Here is a 14,665-nt window from a genome sequence, read left to right as displayed (position 1 = left end):
AAGACTTTGGAAATGGGTCTTTATTCTCCCCGTGTTCAGGCTCCTGCCACCCTCAGTGGATGTGGCTGCAGGGTTTTAGCAAAGAAAATCAATGATTAACCTTTATTTCCTGGGCAGGCCCCCTGAGGGAGGGTCTCTGTGTTCATTGTTGTCTGAAAGAGGCTGTACCAAATTTCCATATTCTTTGTGAGTATCTCATTCTTAAACATTCCAGCTCCTGATAATCTTGTGACTCAGTTTCCATCTAAAAGGAAGAGGCAGACTGCAGCTCTTTTTTTCTAGTTAACAATGTCAAATACAAGATCTTTTCAGCCTGAATATAAAAATATATTTATTAATACATGTATAAAAAGGAAAACAAATCAGTATGAGTGACACATATTATTTTTTTTTTTTTTTAAATGGGTGCTTTGTGCTTAACCAGCAAAACGAAGCTGATTTTTGGGGCATTAAGCTGATGATTTTTGGCCATTTGTGATTGAGTTCAGCACAGATAGTGGTCAAGAACAAACAGCTTTGTGGTGTGGCTGTAATTCCTTGTGTGAGTGTAATTTTTTTATGGTGAGGGATAAGCCAGATAAATTGGATGGGAGTGAGCACAGGTCCTGCTCGGAGATGTCACGGCTCACGGAGCCACCGGGGCTTTGAAGGACTCCACCAGCATATGGATGGGAATGAGTCAGGCTGTATCATTTCCCTGGATTTCTGCCAGAGGCTCTTAAAGGAACCAAAGCCATGTGGGGTGGGATGGCAGTGGAGAGAAACCTGCTCGTGTTTAACAGCTGCCAAAGAGCAGAGGGAAGGGGCATCAGGAATGGGGCTGTTTCTGGAATCCACAGGGATCATCCAATCCAACCCTCAGCCCTGCACAGGCCCATCCCCAAGAGTCACCCCCTGTGCCCTGAGAGGATCATCCAAACCCTCCTGCAGCTCTGGCAGCCTTGGGGCTGTGCCCACTGCCCTGGGGAGCCTGTTCAGTGCCAACCACCCTCTGGGGGAAGAACCTTTCCCTGAGATCCAACCTGAGCCTGCCCCTGGCACAGCTCCTTATACAGTGGTGCCCAAAACTGCCCCAGTACTCAGGGAGAGGCTGCCCCAGTGCAGAGCAGAGAGAAGTTGCTGGAGGCATCTCCTGATGCGCCGAGGGTCTTGTGTGCTGTCCTGTGTCCTTTCTGCTGGGAGTGAAGGGGGATTGTTGCTTGCACCCAGCACTGGAGCAGTGAGGAGACGTTCCCTGCCCTCGGTTCAGGCACATTCCCATTTTCCCATGGCACTAATCAGTGTATTAGGGCTGACAGGTGTGACCGGTGTGCAGAGTCCACGCTCGAGGCTCTCTCCTGGGTGAGCTATTCCGGTGCTCTGGTGTGTTGCTGGAGGCATTCCTCCCTGGTTATTTGGAGAGCTGGCTCCTTCCTCCTGTGCCCTCTTATTTAATAACTAAACCTGAGCACTTCTGGCCTGGTTTGGAGGGTTATTTTATACAGTCTGGGGGGGGTTCTTTCATTTAAAGGCTTATTTTTTGAGCCATCTGTCACACCGAGTGATCCTCCATCAGGATGTAATCCAGCTGATTGGCCTACTTTCCAAGAACAGTAGCTTTAGCTTTGTGTGGTACTGCTGATAAGATTTCAGATTGCCCAGGTCCTTTCCTCTGGAGGGTGGGGGAGGCAGCAATTGATCTAATCCTGCTTGGCGTTGAAATGTCACTTGAAATGAAATTGCGTTTTGCTGAATGAAGCTGAGAAATGGGAAAGTAATTCTGCAAAGATGTTGTGCCATGTGGGACCCTTCTGCCTGGGAAGCTTCCTGAGGAAGCTGCAGCAGAGTCCATTATCCCCCAGAACAAACTCTCTCTGATCTGTCTCTCTTGTTGCAAGAGATGAAAATGTGGCATCCAGGGTTTCTCCTGTGGAAAATACTCCCAACCAGGAGATGGAGAATCATGGAATGGTTTGGGTCGGAAGGGAACTTAAAGCCCATCTGGTTCCAAGCCCCTGCCATGGGCAGGGACACCTTCCACTAGCCCAGGTTGCTCCAACCTGGCCTTGGACACTTCCAGGGATCCAGGGGCAGCCACAGCTTCTCTGGGCAACCTGTGCCAGGGCCTGCCCACCCTCCCAGGGAAGGATTCCTTCCCAAAACCAATGCCAAATGAACCTGAAGGACTGACACAACAATCCCATATGGGCATTGCTGGATAACTTTCACTCTGCTGGCTGTGTTTTTAATGCTGGAGTGTCCCATGTGCCTCCTCCCTCCCTCCCTCCCTCCCTCCACCCCTGCCCTGTTTTGCAGCTCCAGGAAGGATTGGCGTGGTTTGCCTTTGGCACATCTGAAGTTGGGTGCAGAATTGCTGGCTGTGACTTTCATGCCACGGAGCAGACAGGTAAAAGCAATTCCAGAGAGTATTAGGAGATGGAGGAGGTCAATTGAAAGGAGGAAAAATTACCATCAGTTATCTTCAATTAAACTGTTATCGCTCCACATGAAGGATCCCATTTAGGGGAAGGCATAAAACCTGAGAGTAGAGGTGACTGAGAGAATAAATTCTTATTTTTAATTCCAAAGCCAGAGAGGGAACATCCATCAGGAGGAGGAGATCTCTCTTTCCTTCTGTTTCCAGCCCACTTTTAAGCAGAACCCATTTGGAAATCTCTCAGCAAAACACTTTTTTTTTCCTCGGGAAACACAAACCGATCCGTGTCACAGTTTTAGCAGAGACATTAAGGACAGATAAAACCCTTCCTGAGCAGGGCTTGTGATCTGGGAGGTTGTGGTGGCTGGCTGTTAAATTTGGGGCAGTGGCACCTCAGAATAGCAAAGGTCTTTGTGACCAGGGCAGTCTTCTTGGAGCTGGGGCATCCTGCTTCAAATCCCTGATCCCTTTCCAAGGCCCAAAGAGGATAAATAACTCCAAACTGCTCTCGTGTGCATGGGAAAAAAACCATCCAAACCCTTTTTCCTAGTAAGAGAAGTTACATCACATGAAAGGAAGGCAATGTCTGTGGTTGGAACCTCAGTCTGGATTGACGAAACCAGTTTGAAGTTGATTTTAAGACAGTAAGAGTCCAGTCTTGTAGTAAATAAACTGCATCAAAATGGTTTACACAGGAAATGTTTTCAAATGCAGCAGTTGAAAAGCCCACTTGCATCATTCATGTTTTTTAAGGGCAGGGAACGCAGAGGAGGAAGAAGCCAGGTCTGCCATTGCTTGGGGTTTGCTCTTTGGTTGGTTGTTTACTTACCTTAGGAATATCAGAATTATTCAGGTCAGACTTGGTGAGAATGTAGCCTACACATTTGCTGGGGGGTCACTTCCATTCCCTGACAGCTCTGCTTCCATTGTGACCCCCTGGCTCCTGAAACTCCCTCGGAGAGGATCTATTCCCAGACAGCTTCTGGGGCACTGGAATGAAGGAGCTGTAAATAACAACAAGCAGCTTGCAGAGTGCAGGGCAACGTTTTCTCTTCTGCTTGGAACTGTTGCTGTCTTGAGTCCCTGCTTGGGAGATGTTGCATCTCTCCTTCCCTTCTCATCCAGGGAATGTTCAAATTGTTCCCTGTGAGGGTGGGCAGGCCCTGGCACAGGTTGCCCAGAGAAGCTGTGGATGCCCCTGGATCCCTGGGAGTGTCCAAGGAGAGGTTGGACGGGGCTTGGGGCAATCTGGGCTGGTGGAAGGTGTCCCTGCCCACTGGATGGGCTTTAAGGTCAGTGAATACCTTGTCCTCTGCTCCCTGCCTCTCCTGCATTCACTTTGGGTTTTAATTCTCTGAAATAGGGATGATCCCAGGGACTGCAGACAGGTGAAGTCTGTTGAGTTGGAATACCTGGTGGTTGGAAAATTGTGATTGCTCAAAAGTGAGGTGAGGAGAGACAATGTGGAGTGTCCAGAAGCAAAGTGCAGATTGGCAGTTGATTGCTCTGCCTGCTCAGAGTCTCTGCAGGCTCAGCTTAAAAATGGTAAAGCAGAAAAGCCAACATAAACAAGTGCTCAAAATCCCATTGACAGCTTTAGGCTCAGCACTAGAGGAAAGAAAAAAAAAAAACTGACCCAAGTGCAAAGGATGTTTATGAGACTAAATGTCCAGGGTTTGTTTACTGCCCCTCCTGGCCCTGCCAGCCTCGGCTCTCCCAGCTCAGGAGAGCCTTTTGGGGGGGATTTCTGGAAAAAAAAGCACATCCTTCACTCTAGAAACTTCCTTCCCTGTTCATTCAGCAGGAAGGACGAGGTGCCCAACAGCCCTTTTCTGCAGTTTTAGCCAGGTGTGATTATTTCTCCTCAGTCTCAGAGCAAAAAGGTGCCCCAGCCACGGTGTCCTGCTGAGGATTGAGCCTAAATTATGTAAAATAGGTGGCTGTGGATGGCAGCAATCAAAAGAGATGAGGGGGAAGATGGGCAAGAGGGAAAAGAGGAACAAAGAGATCATCTTCCTTGAAGAACTACAGTAATTCGGTTGCACAAAGAGAATCTGAGGCTGCAAAGTCCCACTCCTGTTCTTCATTCTCTGCTTGCGGGAGCCATCAATAATTTGGCCATTATGGGTTTCTCTTTTATTGAATTTCTTGATTCCAGGAAGGCTCTGGGGGTTGTGCTGCTCCTTCCTAAAACCAGGAGTATCAGATTCTCAGAAAGAGACCGGTCTTGTGAGGTTTTCAGACCTAAACTATTTAGGAAAGGATTTTATTTTTTTTTTTGGTCTGTTTATGTGAACTCAGAATGAACTGCTGAAGCATTTGAGGTTTTTCCCTAATAAAAGCATGGTTTTGAATCCCTGAAATATTCTGCAGCATAAATAAGGCCTTCCGAGCGAGCGGAGGTGGGACGTGTTTTGCCTGCAGTCAAGGCTTGCTCTTGCTTTAAACTCGCATTCAAGGATGCTGAAATCTCACAGATTGATCCCCCCCCTTCCCTGGAATAGTGGGAAACCTACTCCTGCAGCCCAGGGATGGGAATTTGAATCTGAAATCTCCAAAGTTTATACTCAAACCTGAACCTTTATTGAACATTAGCTGGGACCTGCCAGTGGGACTTGTGGGTTGAACCACTCTCTGTGCTCGTTTTTTGCTGATTGTCTCCAGCAGTTCCCATCTTGGCAAATATTTGCAGCAGCAAGAGGTAGGGGAGATGCCCAAATTTAATGAGAGTTCGTGCTCTCTCTCACTGAGTTTGAAAAGGGAATTTCTCCCTGATTTGGAGCCCAGTGGTGGGCAAATGATTTCCCTGTCAGAGTTGTTAAGATTTATCAAAAAATTGGCATAAAACCCACTTTAGAACCGCTCTCCTGGAAGTGCATCGTTTTGCTGCCAAGCTTTGTTAACCATTCCTGGCCAGAAAGGAAGTTGCATTTCATGGCACAACCACTTCCCAAGCCAAAAACCTGAAATTTCCTTTTCTGAGGAGGTCAAAATGGACATTTCGTTGCTTTTAAAGTTTTGTTGCAGCTTCATTATCTTCCAGCCAGGAAGCTGGACCAAAATTATCCTCGTGGTGACAAGTTTTGTTTTCAAATCAACGTTTTGTTTCGCCCATAGAAAAAAGGACTCCTGGAAAAATTCCTGCTCTGGGGTTGGCTTAAATTCGAACAAAACAACAGTGTCTCCTAGTGGCTGACTCCAGGGGGGGTGGCCACATCCATCTTGGCTTTTGAGTGTCTCTTCCTCGACCCTCCTCCTGGATCTTTGGGAGCGAGAGGAGCGGGAAGTGTTTGCTCGGAGCAATAAACCATTTCATGAGGCAGAAAAATATCCATGGAGCGTTTTCCAAGCTCCAGTTGGTGTCGAGAGAAGGTCATTGCACTTGAAGGCTGCAGCACTGGGTGTTTGGCTCATCTGCTGCTCAGCTTCCACTCCAATAATCCGAGAGCTCCCGGCAGCGGCTTGGCCAGCGCTCAGGGCCATCCATCCTTGTCCTGCCTCCCTGCCACTGCTCCCACGTCCCTGCTGACAGCAGTCCTTGTCACCCTGTTAGTTCTGCCTCACACCACCCAGGAGCCCTGAAGGGTAATGAAGATCCCTGCTCTGAGGTTGGCTCTGCAGGGCCAGCTGTCCATCAGCCTCGCCCCGTGCTCCGATCTGCTGGGTCAGCTCCTCCTCGCGGCTCCCGCTGACCTCATCTGGGCCACCTCCTCGTCCCCTGCTTCCCCTCTCTCCCCTCCCCTGACAGATCACTGCAGCTTTCCCTCTGCACTCCCTGGACTGGTACACAAAACAAAAGTCACAGTGCTGGAGACAAAGCAACGAGGGCACAAATTGTCAGAGGAAATTGGTAAATCGGTTCAGGCAGTGGTGTTGGCAGATGCCGTGTGCTCAGCAGGCCACCGAAAAATATTGATCTTGGCTTAGAGAAATTGGAAGTTTAGAGAGTAATAACTTACAAAATCTTTTTATTTGCCTCGGGGGTGTTTTTAGGTTTGTTCAGCTCAGTCTTTTCGAGGAGGACACACTCTCTCTGGTAATAGCTCTGAGAATGACTTAAATCAGCGTTGGGTTAATGGTTGGGCTCGATGATCTGAGAGGGGTTTTTTTTCCAGCCTTAATGATCCTGTACTCGCATAACAACTCCAGGATTAGGGGTTTTGGAGCGATCACCAGCTCTCCCAGTTTTCAGGATGAAATTGTGACTCCTGGTAGCACATCTGGCAGCAGCAGCAGGGTGAGCTCGGAGAGCACTGCCCTAATGTTGACTTCAGAGGATGAGGTGGCTGCTGTGTGGCAGAGTACAAGGGTCTGCAGGTGGCAGTGGGCAGGTGATCCTGCTGCTCACGTGCTTCCTGGAGACTCGAGAACGGAAAATTGCACAGTCCTTCCTCTGGTGTCCCTTGGGAATTGGGGTGTATGGATTGTAACCACGAGGACTGAGCTCTCAGTGTTTTCTGCTGGGTAAATGGTTGAGCAACAGGCAGACTGTTGCATGAAGTGATTTAGCTGTGAGTGATGGTTCATTAGCAGCCCACAGGTTGGCACTGCCTGTAGGAGGGGATCTCTGGGCTCTTCCTGCAGTCCTCAGTTGACTCTTTTTCTCCTCTCCTTCCGTTGCCAAGGGTTTGGTTTGCAGAGTGTGGAGTTAAATGTGGTGGTGCCACAGTATTACAATGGCCTCTCCCTTCGGACCCTCAGACAGGGCAACAACATCCCCAGAAACAGCCAGTTCTTACCCCGGTGTCTAATGAGGGATAGGGAATAAAGGAAACCACTGACAGTCCAGGAGATGAGTCAGATATGAAAATCACACCTTTTCCCAGACAATGTTATTGCACTGAGGAGAAGGAAATGAAAGAGGCTCATTTTTCTCATGCAAAGGAACAAGCCTTGAACTAGAAATGTGGAAATGCACGTGTCAGAGCCTGCTGCTGTTTGAGGGAGCAGCTCCAGGGAGTGGGCAAACCCCATCCCTCCTTTTGTGTCTGTCCCTGCTGTGCCACGTTTTGGAGCCTGGGTGCTGGACAGACACTGCTGCACTTGCCAGGAAAAGAAGATCTCAGGCTCTGGCTGAAAACAAGATTGTGGCCCAGGGCAATGAGGTGATAGAGGAGGGGAATGGAAAAAATCTTGGGTTTAAGCTGCATGAAGCCTTGTACAGTCAGAGAAACCCACACTGATCCTGGAGGGAATTCTGGCTCTCAGGACCACGCTGCTGTCAGTTGAACAAAATCTGCTCTATGTTACTAGGTAGGGCTTCAGAAGGAAAGATCATTTTGGATTTTTGGGGGGACATTTTCCAAAGGGAGGCAGATATCTCGAGGGACATAAAACTACTGATGCTGATGACTTTCACTTGTTTTTCTAATTCTCTTAAGAGATATCTGGAAGAAAAATATTTTGGTTTAATATTGCTTTAAAATGAATATTCATCTATCCAAACCAGTGGTCCTGGTTTGGATGTAGCACTATCCATGAAGTTGTGCTGGGGTTAGTGCTGTGAAAACAGCCTGACCCATGTGAGTCCAGACAGGAGCCTCCAAATCATAGAACTGTTCACCTGGACAATTGTATTTTGGAACAGTAAATAAACCCTCTCCTTTGGAAAGCAACTGCTCCAGAAATGGGCTGGGATTCTGTGTTTCCACTAAGACCATCCATGAGGTTTGTCTGCTGTTCCCCTCAGACATTTCTCTGCCTCCATGGCTCTCCAGGAGGAACATTCCAGCCTTTCCCGTCTCCTCTGTGCATCTCTTTGACCCCGTTGCTTTTCTGCCCCCACAGCCAGATGAGTTGACCAACGCCCTGGAGATCAGCAACATCGTCTTCACCAGCATGTTTGCCCTGGAGATGCTCCTGAAGCTCCTTGCCTTTGGCATCTTTGGCTACATCAAGAACCCCTACAACATCTTCGACGGCATCATCGTTGTCATCAGGTCCCTGCTGGTTCTTTCCCTGCTTTTCTGTGGGCTCAGCCTGGTTGGGGGGCGGGATGGGGAGCGGGAGTGACGTGGCACGTGTTAATGGAGGGCTGGGGTGGGCTAGAACTGCGCTGGCATTTTGGATCCCTGTTGTTAGAAGGGCTGTCCTAAGTAAATGGACCTGGCAGATGGAGAACAAAGTCTATTTCTGCCACACATCTGGCACTGGGGGCGATTTTCCACTCAAGTGCAGAGTGGCTGGTCCTGGGAAAAGGAGAGCAGTGTCCATGTCCCAGCAGAGTGCCCTCCCTGTCCCAAATTATCACAGCTCAGGCTGAAATAGGGGAAGCAGGAGGGAAAGAGGCCACTGTTCCGCTGTCCTCTCCCAGGGAACACTGTCCCAGCCTAAACTGGGGGTGCCACAGCACGTGAGTGAGAAGCTGCTGCACCCCTCAGAGCTGGGATTCTTCCCAGCAGTGCTGGTCACTCCTCAGGAAGTAATTTGGGGCAGAGAATTCAAGGGAGACACAGATTCAAACCAGGACAGTGCTCTTGGCTTCCCTTGGCCCATCCCTTTTGATTCAGAGACGGGAGGAGCAACAGAGGCCGGGAACAAAGATGTAAATCCCTCTGGATGCTCCCGGTGCAGAGCTGCGATCCACGTTCTACGGGTGGGCTGGTGACAGACGATAGCTTGTGACAGCCTGGCAGGGGATGTGCTGTGAAGAGCCACAGAAAACAAGGGAGTCAAAGAGTCAGAATCCAGCTCCAAGGGAGATAAGCTGAAGATGATCTGGGAGTGAAGGTGTTCTCCAGAAGCAAGAAAAGGGGCAGGCCAATTAAACACTCCCGTGGGGCTCGAGTGGTGTGATTCCCGCGGGAAACCCTGTAGGAAGAGCAGCCTCAGGGCTTCCCCCGTGCAGTGCTGCCGGTTGCAGCTGTTGCCCCGTGTCCCTGCAGTGTCTGGGAGATCATTGGGCAGTCGGACGGGGGGCTGTCGGTGCTCAGGACGTTCCGGCTGCTGCGGGTGCTGAAGCTGGTGCGGTTCATGCCCGCCCTGCGCCGCCAGCTCGTGGTGCTCATGAAGACCATGGACAACGTGGCCACCTTCTGCATGCTGCTCATGCTCTTCATCTTCATCTTCAGGTACCACGGGCTGCAGCTCTTCCCTGGTGGGTTGTCCAGCTCGGTTAAGGGGTGTGGAGGTTGGAGCGGTGATGCACTGCGGGCTCCTGCGGGGTCGAACTGCCCACAGCAGTGACTGTTTGCCCCCTTTTCAGTCTGTTTTTCCCTGCAGTTCTCTAATTCTGTAGGTGGATGAAGTTCACAAACAGGCCTGGACTGTACCAGTGTTACATTTGGGATGGAGGTTGTACAGGCCCCAAGGCATTGGCCTGTTTGACCCTGTAATGCTCCTTAAGATCCTTTTGTTGGAAACCAGTTGGATTAGGGAGCTGGCAACGTGGTTTGTCATTTTCTAGATGAAGGAGATCCCTTCAGTGTAGAAAATTGTAATGAAATTGGGCACAGAAAAGCCAAATTTGCAGGGTTTGATCAGTGATCGTGTCAGTGCTGGAGCAGATCCCCCCTTCCCAGGAGGTTCCACCAGCACCCAAAACACTGAGAGGGGAAAAGTGTCCAAAAAAAAAAAAATCACTGCAATCCTCCCTGCAACTCTATTTCCCACAATAACAAGCTTCTCCCATCCTCCTCTTTCCCCACTCCAGCATCCTTGGCATGCATCTGTTTGGATGCAAGTTCAGCCTGAAAACTGACACAGGGGACACAGTTCCTGACAGGAAGAATTTCGATTCCTTACTTTGGGCCATTGTCACTGTGTTTCAGGTAAGCTCTGGGTCCTTGGGGGAGTTTTAATGTGGAACAGGAGGACTTTTTGTTTCACAGAACCGTTCCAAGAAGTGCCAAGTTTAGTTATTAGGGAAAAGAGATTGTTTCTGTGTCTGTAAGCCCTGAGAAAGAAGCAGTCTGCTAAAATCAGCATGTCTCTTGTGAGCAAAAGGAATGCCTGAGAGGGAAACCCACCCATATTTTCCTTTTATATCATCAATAAGATCAAGGCCCACAGTCTGCTGCCCATTCTGCCCCTGTTCTGCAGACCTCTGCCTCCTCACTCACCTGCACTGCCCCAAAAATGCACTTTGCAAGCAATTTCGTGTAGCTGGGAGTGCCAAATACCATCACAAATCAGAGTTGGAGATGCTGGGAAAGTCTTTCTGTAAAAAGTTGTGTTTCCTCTGCAGCCAAGGTCTGGTTTGTGCCTGAAATTACTGGCATATTCCCCAATAAGCTGCTATTTCAGGGACATTTCTAAATATAAAGGTTAGTCCTTTTCTGTTTCAAAGCTCAGACTTCAGAGCCCCAGTGCTACAGGTGGAGCACAGTGGAAATACCACTGAGCCAGGTTTCTCAACACGAGGGTAGATGCTCACCACAGCATCATTCAGTCAAGGTGCAAACCAGTCTGGAGCCTCCACTGTGAAAAACAGAACGTCTTGCAGAGGAGCAAAGACAAATCAGCCTCAGAGGTTCACATTTTTTCTCTCACCAACACACGGATTGCTGCATTTATTTATCCTGGCAGTCCCTTGGGAGTTGGAGCTGGCACAGAGCACAAGGGCTCAGTCCCACGTCCCATGAAGGTTCCTGAGGGACATGACTCAGTGCAGCTGAATTCAGCCCTGTCTCCCCAAAGCCACCTTGTTTGCAGGAGGGTTTGAGGCCATTTTCACTGCAAGCAGAAATTAAGGTGGAAACACGAATCTGTCATCCATTTTTCCTCGGGCCCCAGGATTTTTGAGCTCCAGGAAAGCTCTGAGGAAATCCCTTGGAGCAAGGCTTTGTTGCAAGGATGTGTATTTTTCTGCCCAGCTTGTCAGGGCTTTTACCTGGAGGAAACCACCTTGCTTCCCTGAATTTCTTGAGCCTCCCAGTGTGATTTATCCCATCAAATATCCTGTCCTTCAGCTCCAGTTGCCTTATAAAGAGCAGCCTGAAAGGAGACAAGATCTGTGGCCCCAGGTCTGTTATCTGCTGATGGTTATCCAAGGAGGCAATACCTCCACGAAATAATGGGATTAGGACAAGTGCATCCTTCATGTTATGATATCTGGGATCTGAACTAGACCTCTCTGGGCAGAGGGGGAGGTTTGGCCAGGAGAGAGCTCCCACGTGAAGATCTAAATAAAGGACGTTTTTGCTGCCCCCGTCTCGTGAGACCTGCGAGTGGTTACGCTCAGGAAAGGTCAAAAAGCAGGGGGAGAAGTGGCTGAGAGAGTGTTTGAACGTGGCTGCTGTGCAGGAGAGGGGTAATTGGAGCCTTCCCTTCCCCCTCTCTCCCTTCCCTGCAGATCCTCACTCAGGAGGACTGGAACGTGGTCCTGTACAACGGGATGGCCTCGACCTCCTCGTGGGCAGCTCTGTACTTCGTGGCCCTGATGACCTTCGGGAATTACGTGCTCTTCAACCTCCTGGTTGCCATCCTGGTGGAGGGATTCCAGGCAGAGGTGAGAGGTGGGAGGGCACTGACACACCTGCAGGGATGGATCTGTGTCAGTGCAACATCCTGCCGTGGAAACAGCCCTGAATTTAAAGCTGAGGGGTGTAGATGGGCTGGGCTGGGCGTGTGAAGCTCTTGCCAATCAATCTTCCTAATTAAGGCCCACTGGATGTGTCGTGGGACTGGGGAGACCAGGATCTTGGTGGGTCTGCTCCAGGGTCTGTTGTGTGACACGGGAGAAATAGTTTAGGAGTAATTTTACTCTCCAAGTCTCCCATATATCCCATGTTTTGTGTTCCTTTGTGGCCAACTTCAGGCCTTTGTTATATATATATATATATATTTATTCTATTCTATAGAAGACCTTATATTCTAGCCAGTTCCAGTCATGTGGACCAGGCAGGATATGAACTGGCTCTCAGTCCTGGCCTTTCCTTGGGACTCTGTCCCTTCTGTGTTACTTGCACAGCAGCACAAGTTTAAAAGCTGCATTTCAAGGCTTCGAACACTCAATTTTTGAGATATTTAGGGTGATGCTTTAAGGCAGTTTTCTCTGCCCAGCAGCCTGGCAGCCTGCAGGTATCTCTGTGCAGAGCAGATCCCATCCCTGACCTGCCCTCTTGCAGGTTCATCCTGTGAAGCCAGGGAGGGGCAGCCTCGTGCAGAACTCCCTGAGATCCTGAGCACTGAGGCAGCCAAATGCTTAAAACCCAGGGGTTTAAGCTCAGGCTTAATGGCTCCTTCCAGAGCTGTTATGGACCATGATTTCAATGTGTGTGAGCACTGCATTGCTGCTCACCCAGCACTGCCTCTGAAAAGGCCACCAACCACAGGCGTGACATTTGCAGGGCACATTTTGCTCTCCGCTTGCAGTTGATACAAACCCTGACATCAAGCCCGTGGGCTCCTCGGTTGTCTGGGAGAGAGGAATCAGCTGTGCTGCAGAAAGCCCTTCTCAGGGCTGGATTTCAGCTACCAGGGCTCAAGTCGAGCCTTGTGCTTATAAGCCATGGAATCCTGGAATGGTTTGGGTTGGAAGGGACCTGGTTCCAACCCCCTGCCCTGGGCAGGGACACCTTCCACTAGACCAGGGTGCTCTGAGGGTACTTCTCCTCCCTTTGCTCAGGTGTTTCTCTGACTTTACCTGGAGAGTGACTCCTGGGAGACTTGTGCAGCTGAGAGGGTGCACGTTAGGGCTGCTCTGAACTCGGAACCATCAGCAGTGTTTCAGCAAGGACAGTAAAAATTGCCCTGTGAATCGCAGGACACGCTCTCAGCTTGATCCCAGGCTCTGCTCTGCCTGTGGAGCGAGTTTGCCAGGAGTATGCCTAGAAGAGAAGAGGCTTAAATGGCCACAAACCCATTTTTAGTACATTTGTGCCTAGTCCAACAAGCAGCCAGACTTCAAGCAGGACCATAATTGCATATTTGTGCTTACATTGTTCCCTTGTCAGTTTGAAATCTACCCCAGAGCTGCTCTGGCAAAGCAGACAAACCTTCTGAAATCATGCAGATCTTTCATCTGCTGGTGTTTCTGCCCTAAAACAGAGGAGATGAATAAGGGAGCTCAAGCCTTTCAGTCATCCTGGCTGCTTGGCTGCACCAGTTTGCAATCCATCACACATGAAATTAAGTTCACTGCCACTTCAGCGCCGTGTCTCTAGAAACCATGGTGATTTGTTCAGGCATCAGTGAGGGAACTGTGCTCCTTCTTCTGGGATCAGCTGCTTTAATCCAACCATTTGCTATCAATTTGCACAGATTTTCTGCAGTCTTGATGAGTCCAGCCAGAGTGAAGCCAACAGTCTGCTGGAATCTCTCCTACAGCAAGGAGGAGAAGTTCCTCTGTCCCAGGCTGATTGTTTTTGGTAGCAGAGATGTTTGAAAGGGAAAACTAACTGAACTTTCAGGAGGAAAACCAGGGTGAGAGTGGTTGGCTGTTCTCTGTGCTGCCTCATTCCCTCTGCCTCAGCACAGCCAAGAGATTTCCCAATACAATCTCAGTTACCAGCCAGCCTGAAGGAAGCAAACCAGGGCTGGGTTCTCAGGTCTAACTCAAATTTACAGTGCTGTCAAACAAAGAAGAAAAACCCTTCAGCATCCTTTGACATCAAACCCCCAGTGCTTTCAGCTGGGGAGTGCAAATATGGAACCCCCCACCATGCCAGGTTCTCGTAGTCACTCCCATGACTGCAGCCCCATTTTGGGAATCACTGTTCCAAGAGGCTGGTGCAGGTAGGAAAAATGACGTGGCAGGAACAGCCACAACACCATCCTACCTGTCCAAGTGTGAAAATTAATCAAAATATAGAAGAGGGACTTGCCTGGGGTCATCCCTTGGGGCCGTCCCAAACTGATCACTGGGAGCAGAGGTGACTCTGAGCTGCTGAGTAATCCAAATTATGGTGCCTGTTAATTATCCCCCTCCTCTCTGCAGGGTGATGCCACTAGGTCAGACACAGATGAGGACAAGACATCTGCCAACTTTGAGGATGATTTTGAGAAGCTGAAAGACCTCCGAGCAACAGGTAGGGTTTTGTGTCCACATTTTCCTGGGATCAGCCGTGACTCTGCTTCCATGTCTTCTCACAGAAACTTATAGGGGGGAAACTGGAAGAATCTTTTTTTTTTTGGCAATTAATCTGATAGCTGAGTCCCCAGAGCAGCTCTGCAAAGTGAAAGCTAAACGAGCGTTGATGTTTCCTTTAAACAGATGTTTTTCTAATTTAAACTCTACGAGGATATTTTGCTGTGTCTCATCATTTCTCCTGTACCATTCCCCCAGAATGGTTTGCTGACAGCAATGTT

At 49.4% G+C, this 14,665-nt stretch overlaps 1 protein-coding gene across 1 annotated transcript in view; it reads left to right on the top strand.

The window, feature by feature from the left end:
• LOC114071107 (voltage-dependent T-type calcium channel subunit alpha-1H-like) overlaps positions 1-14,385 on the top strand; it is a gene marked incomplete at both ends in the record, with an annotated part of 51,629 nt that extends 37,244 nt beyond the window's left edge. The window contains 5 exons of the mRNA XM_027908798.1: positions 8,204-8,355; positions 9,301-9,486; positions 10,068-10,185; positions 11,709-11,864; positions 14,295-14,385. Of these exons, the coding sequence (XP_027764599.1) occupies positions 8,204-8,355; positions 9,301-9,486; positions 10,068-10,185; positions 11,709-11,864; positions 14,295-14,385 (703 nt within the window). The remainder of the gene's footprint in view (positions 1-8,203; positions 8,356-9,300; positions 9,487-10,067; positions 10,186-11,708; positions 11,865-14,294) is intronic.
• Positions 14,386-14,665: the final 280 nt, after the last annotated feature.

Source organism: Empidonax traillii, unplaced genomic scaffold, assembly GCF_003031625.1.
Source record: "Empidonax traillii isolate 1590-97213 ecotype Southwest subspecies unplaced genomic scaffold, ASM303162v1 scaffold1843:size56150, whole genome shotgun sequence".
Classification (NCBI taxonomy): Eukaryota; Metazoa; Chordata; class Aves; order Passeriformes; family Tyrannidae; genus Empidonax; species Empidonax traillii.
The sequence above is the reverse complement of the archived record's forward strand: the minus strand, read 5'-3'. Positions and strand labels throughout refer to the sequence as shown.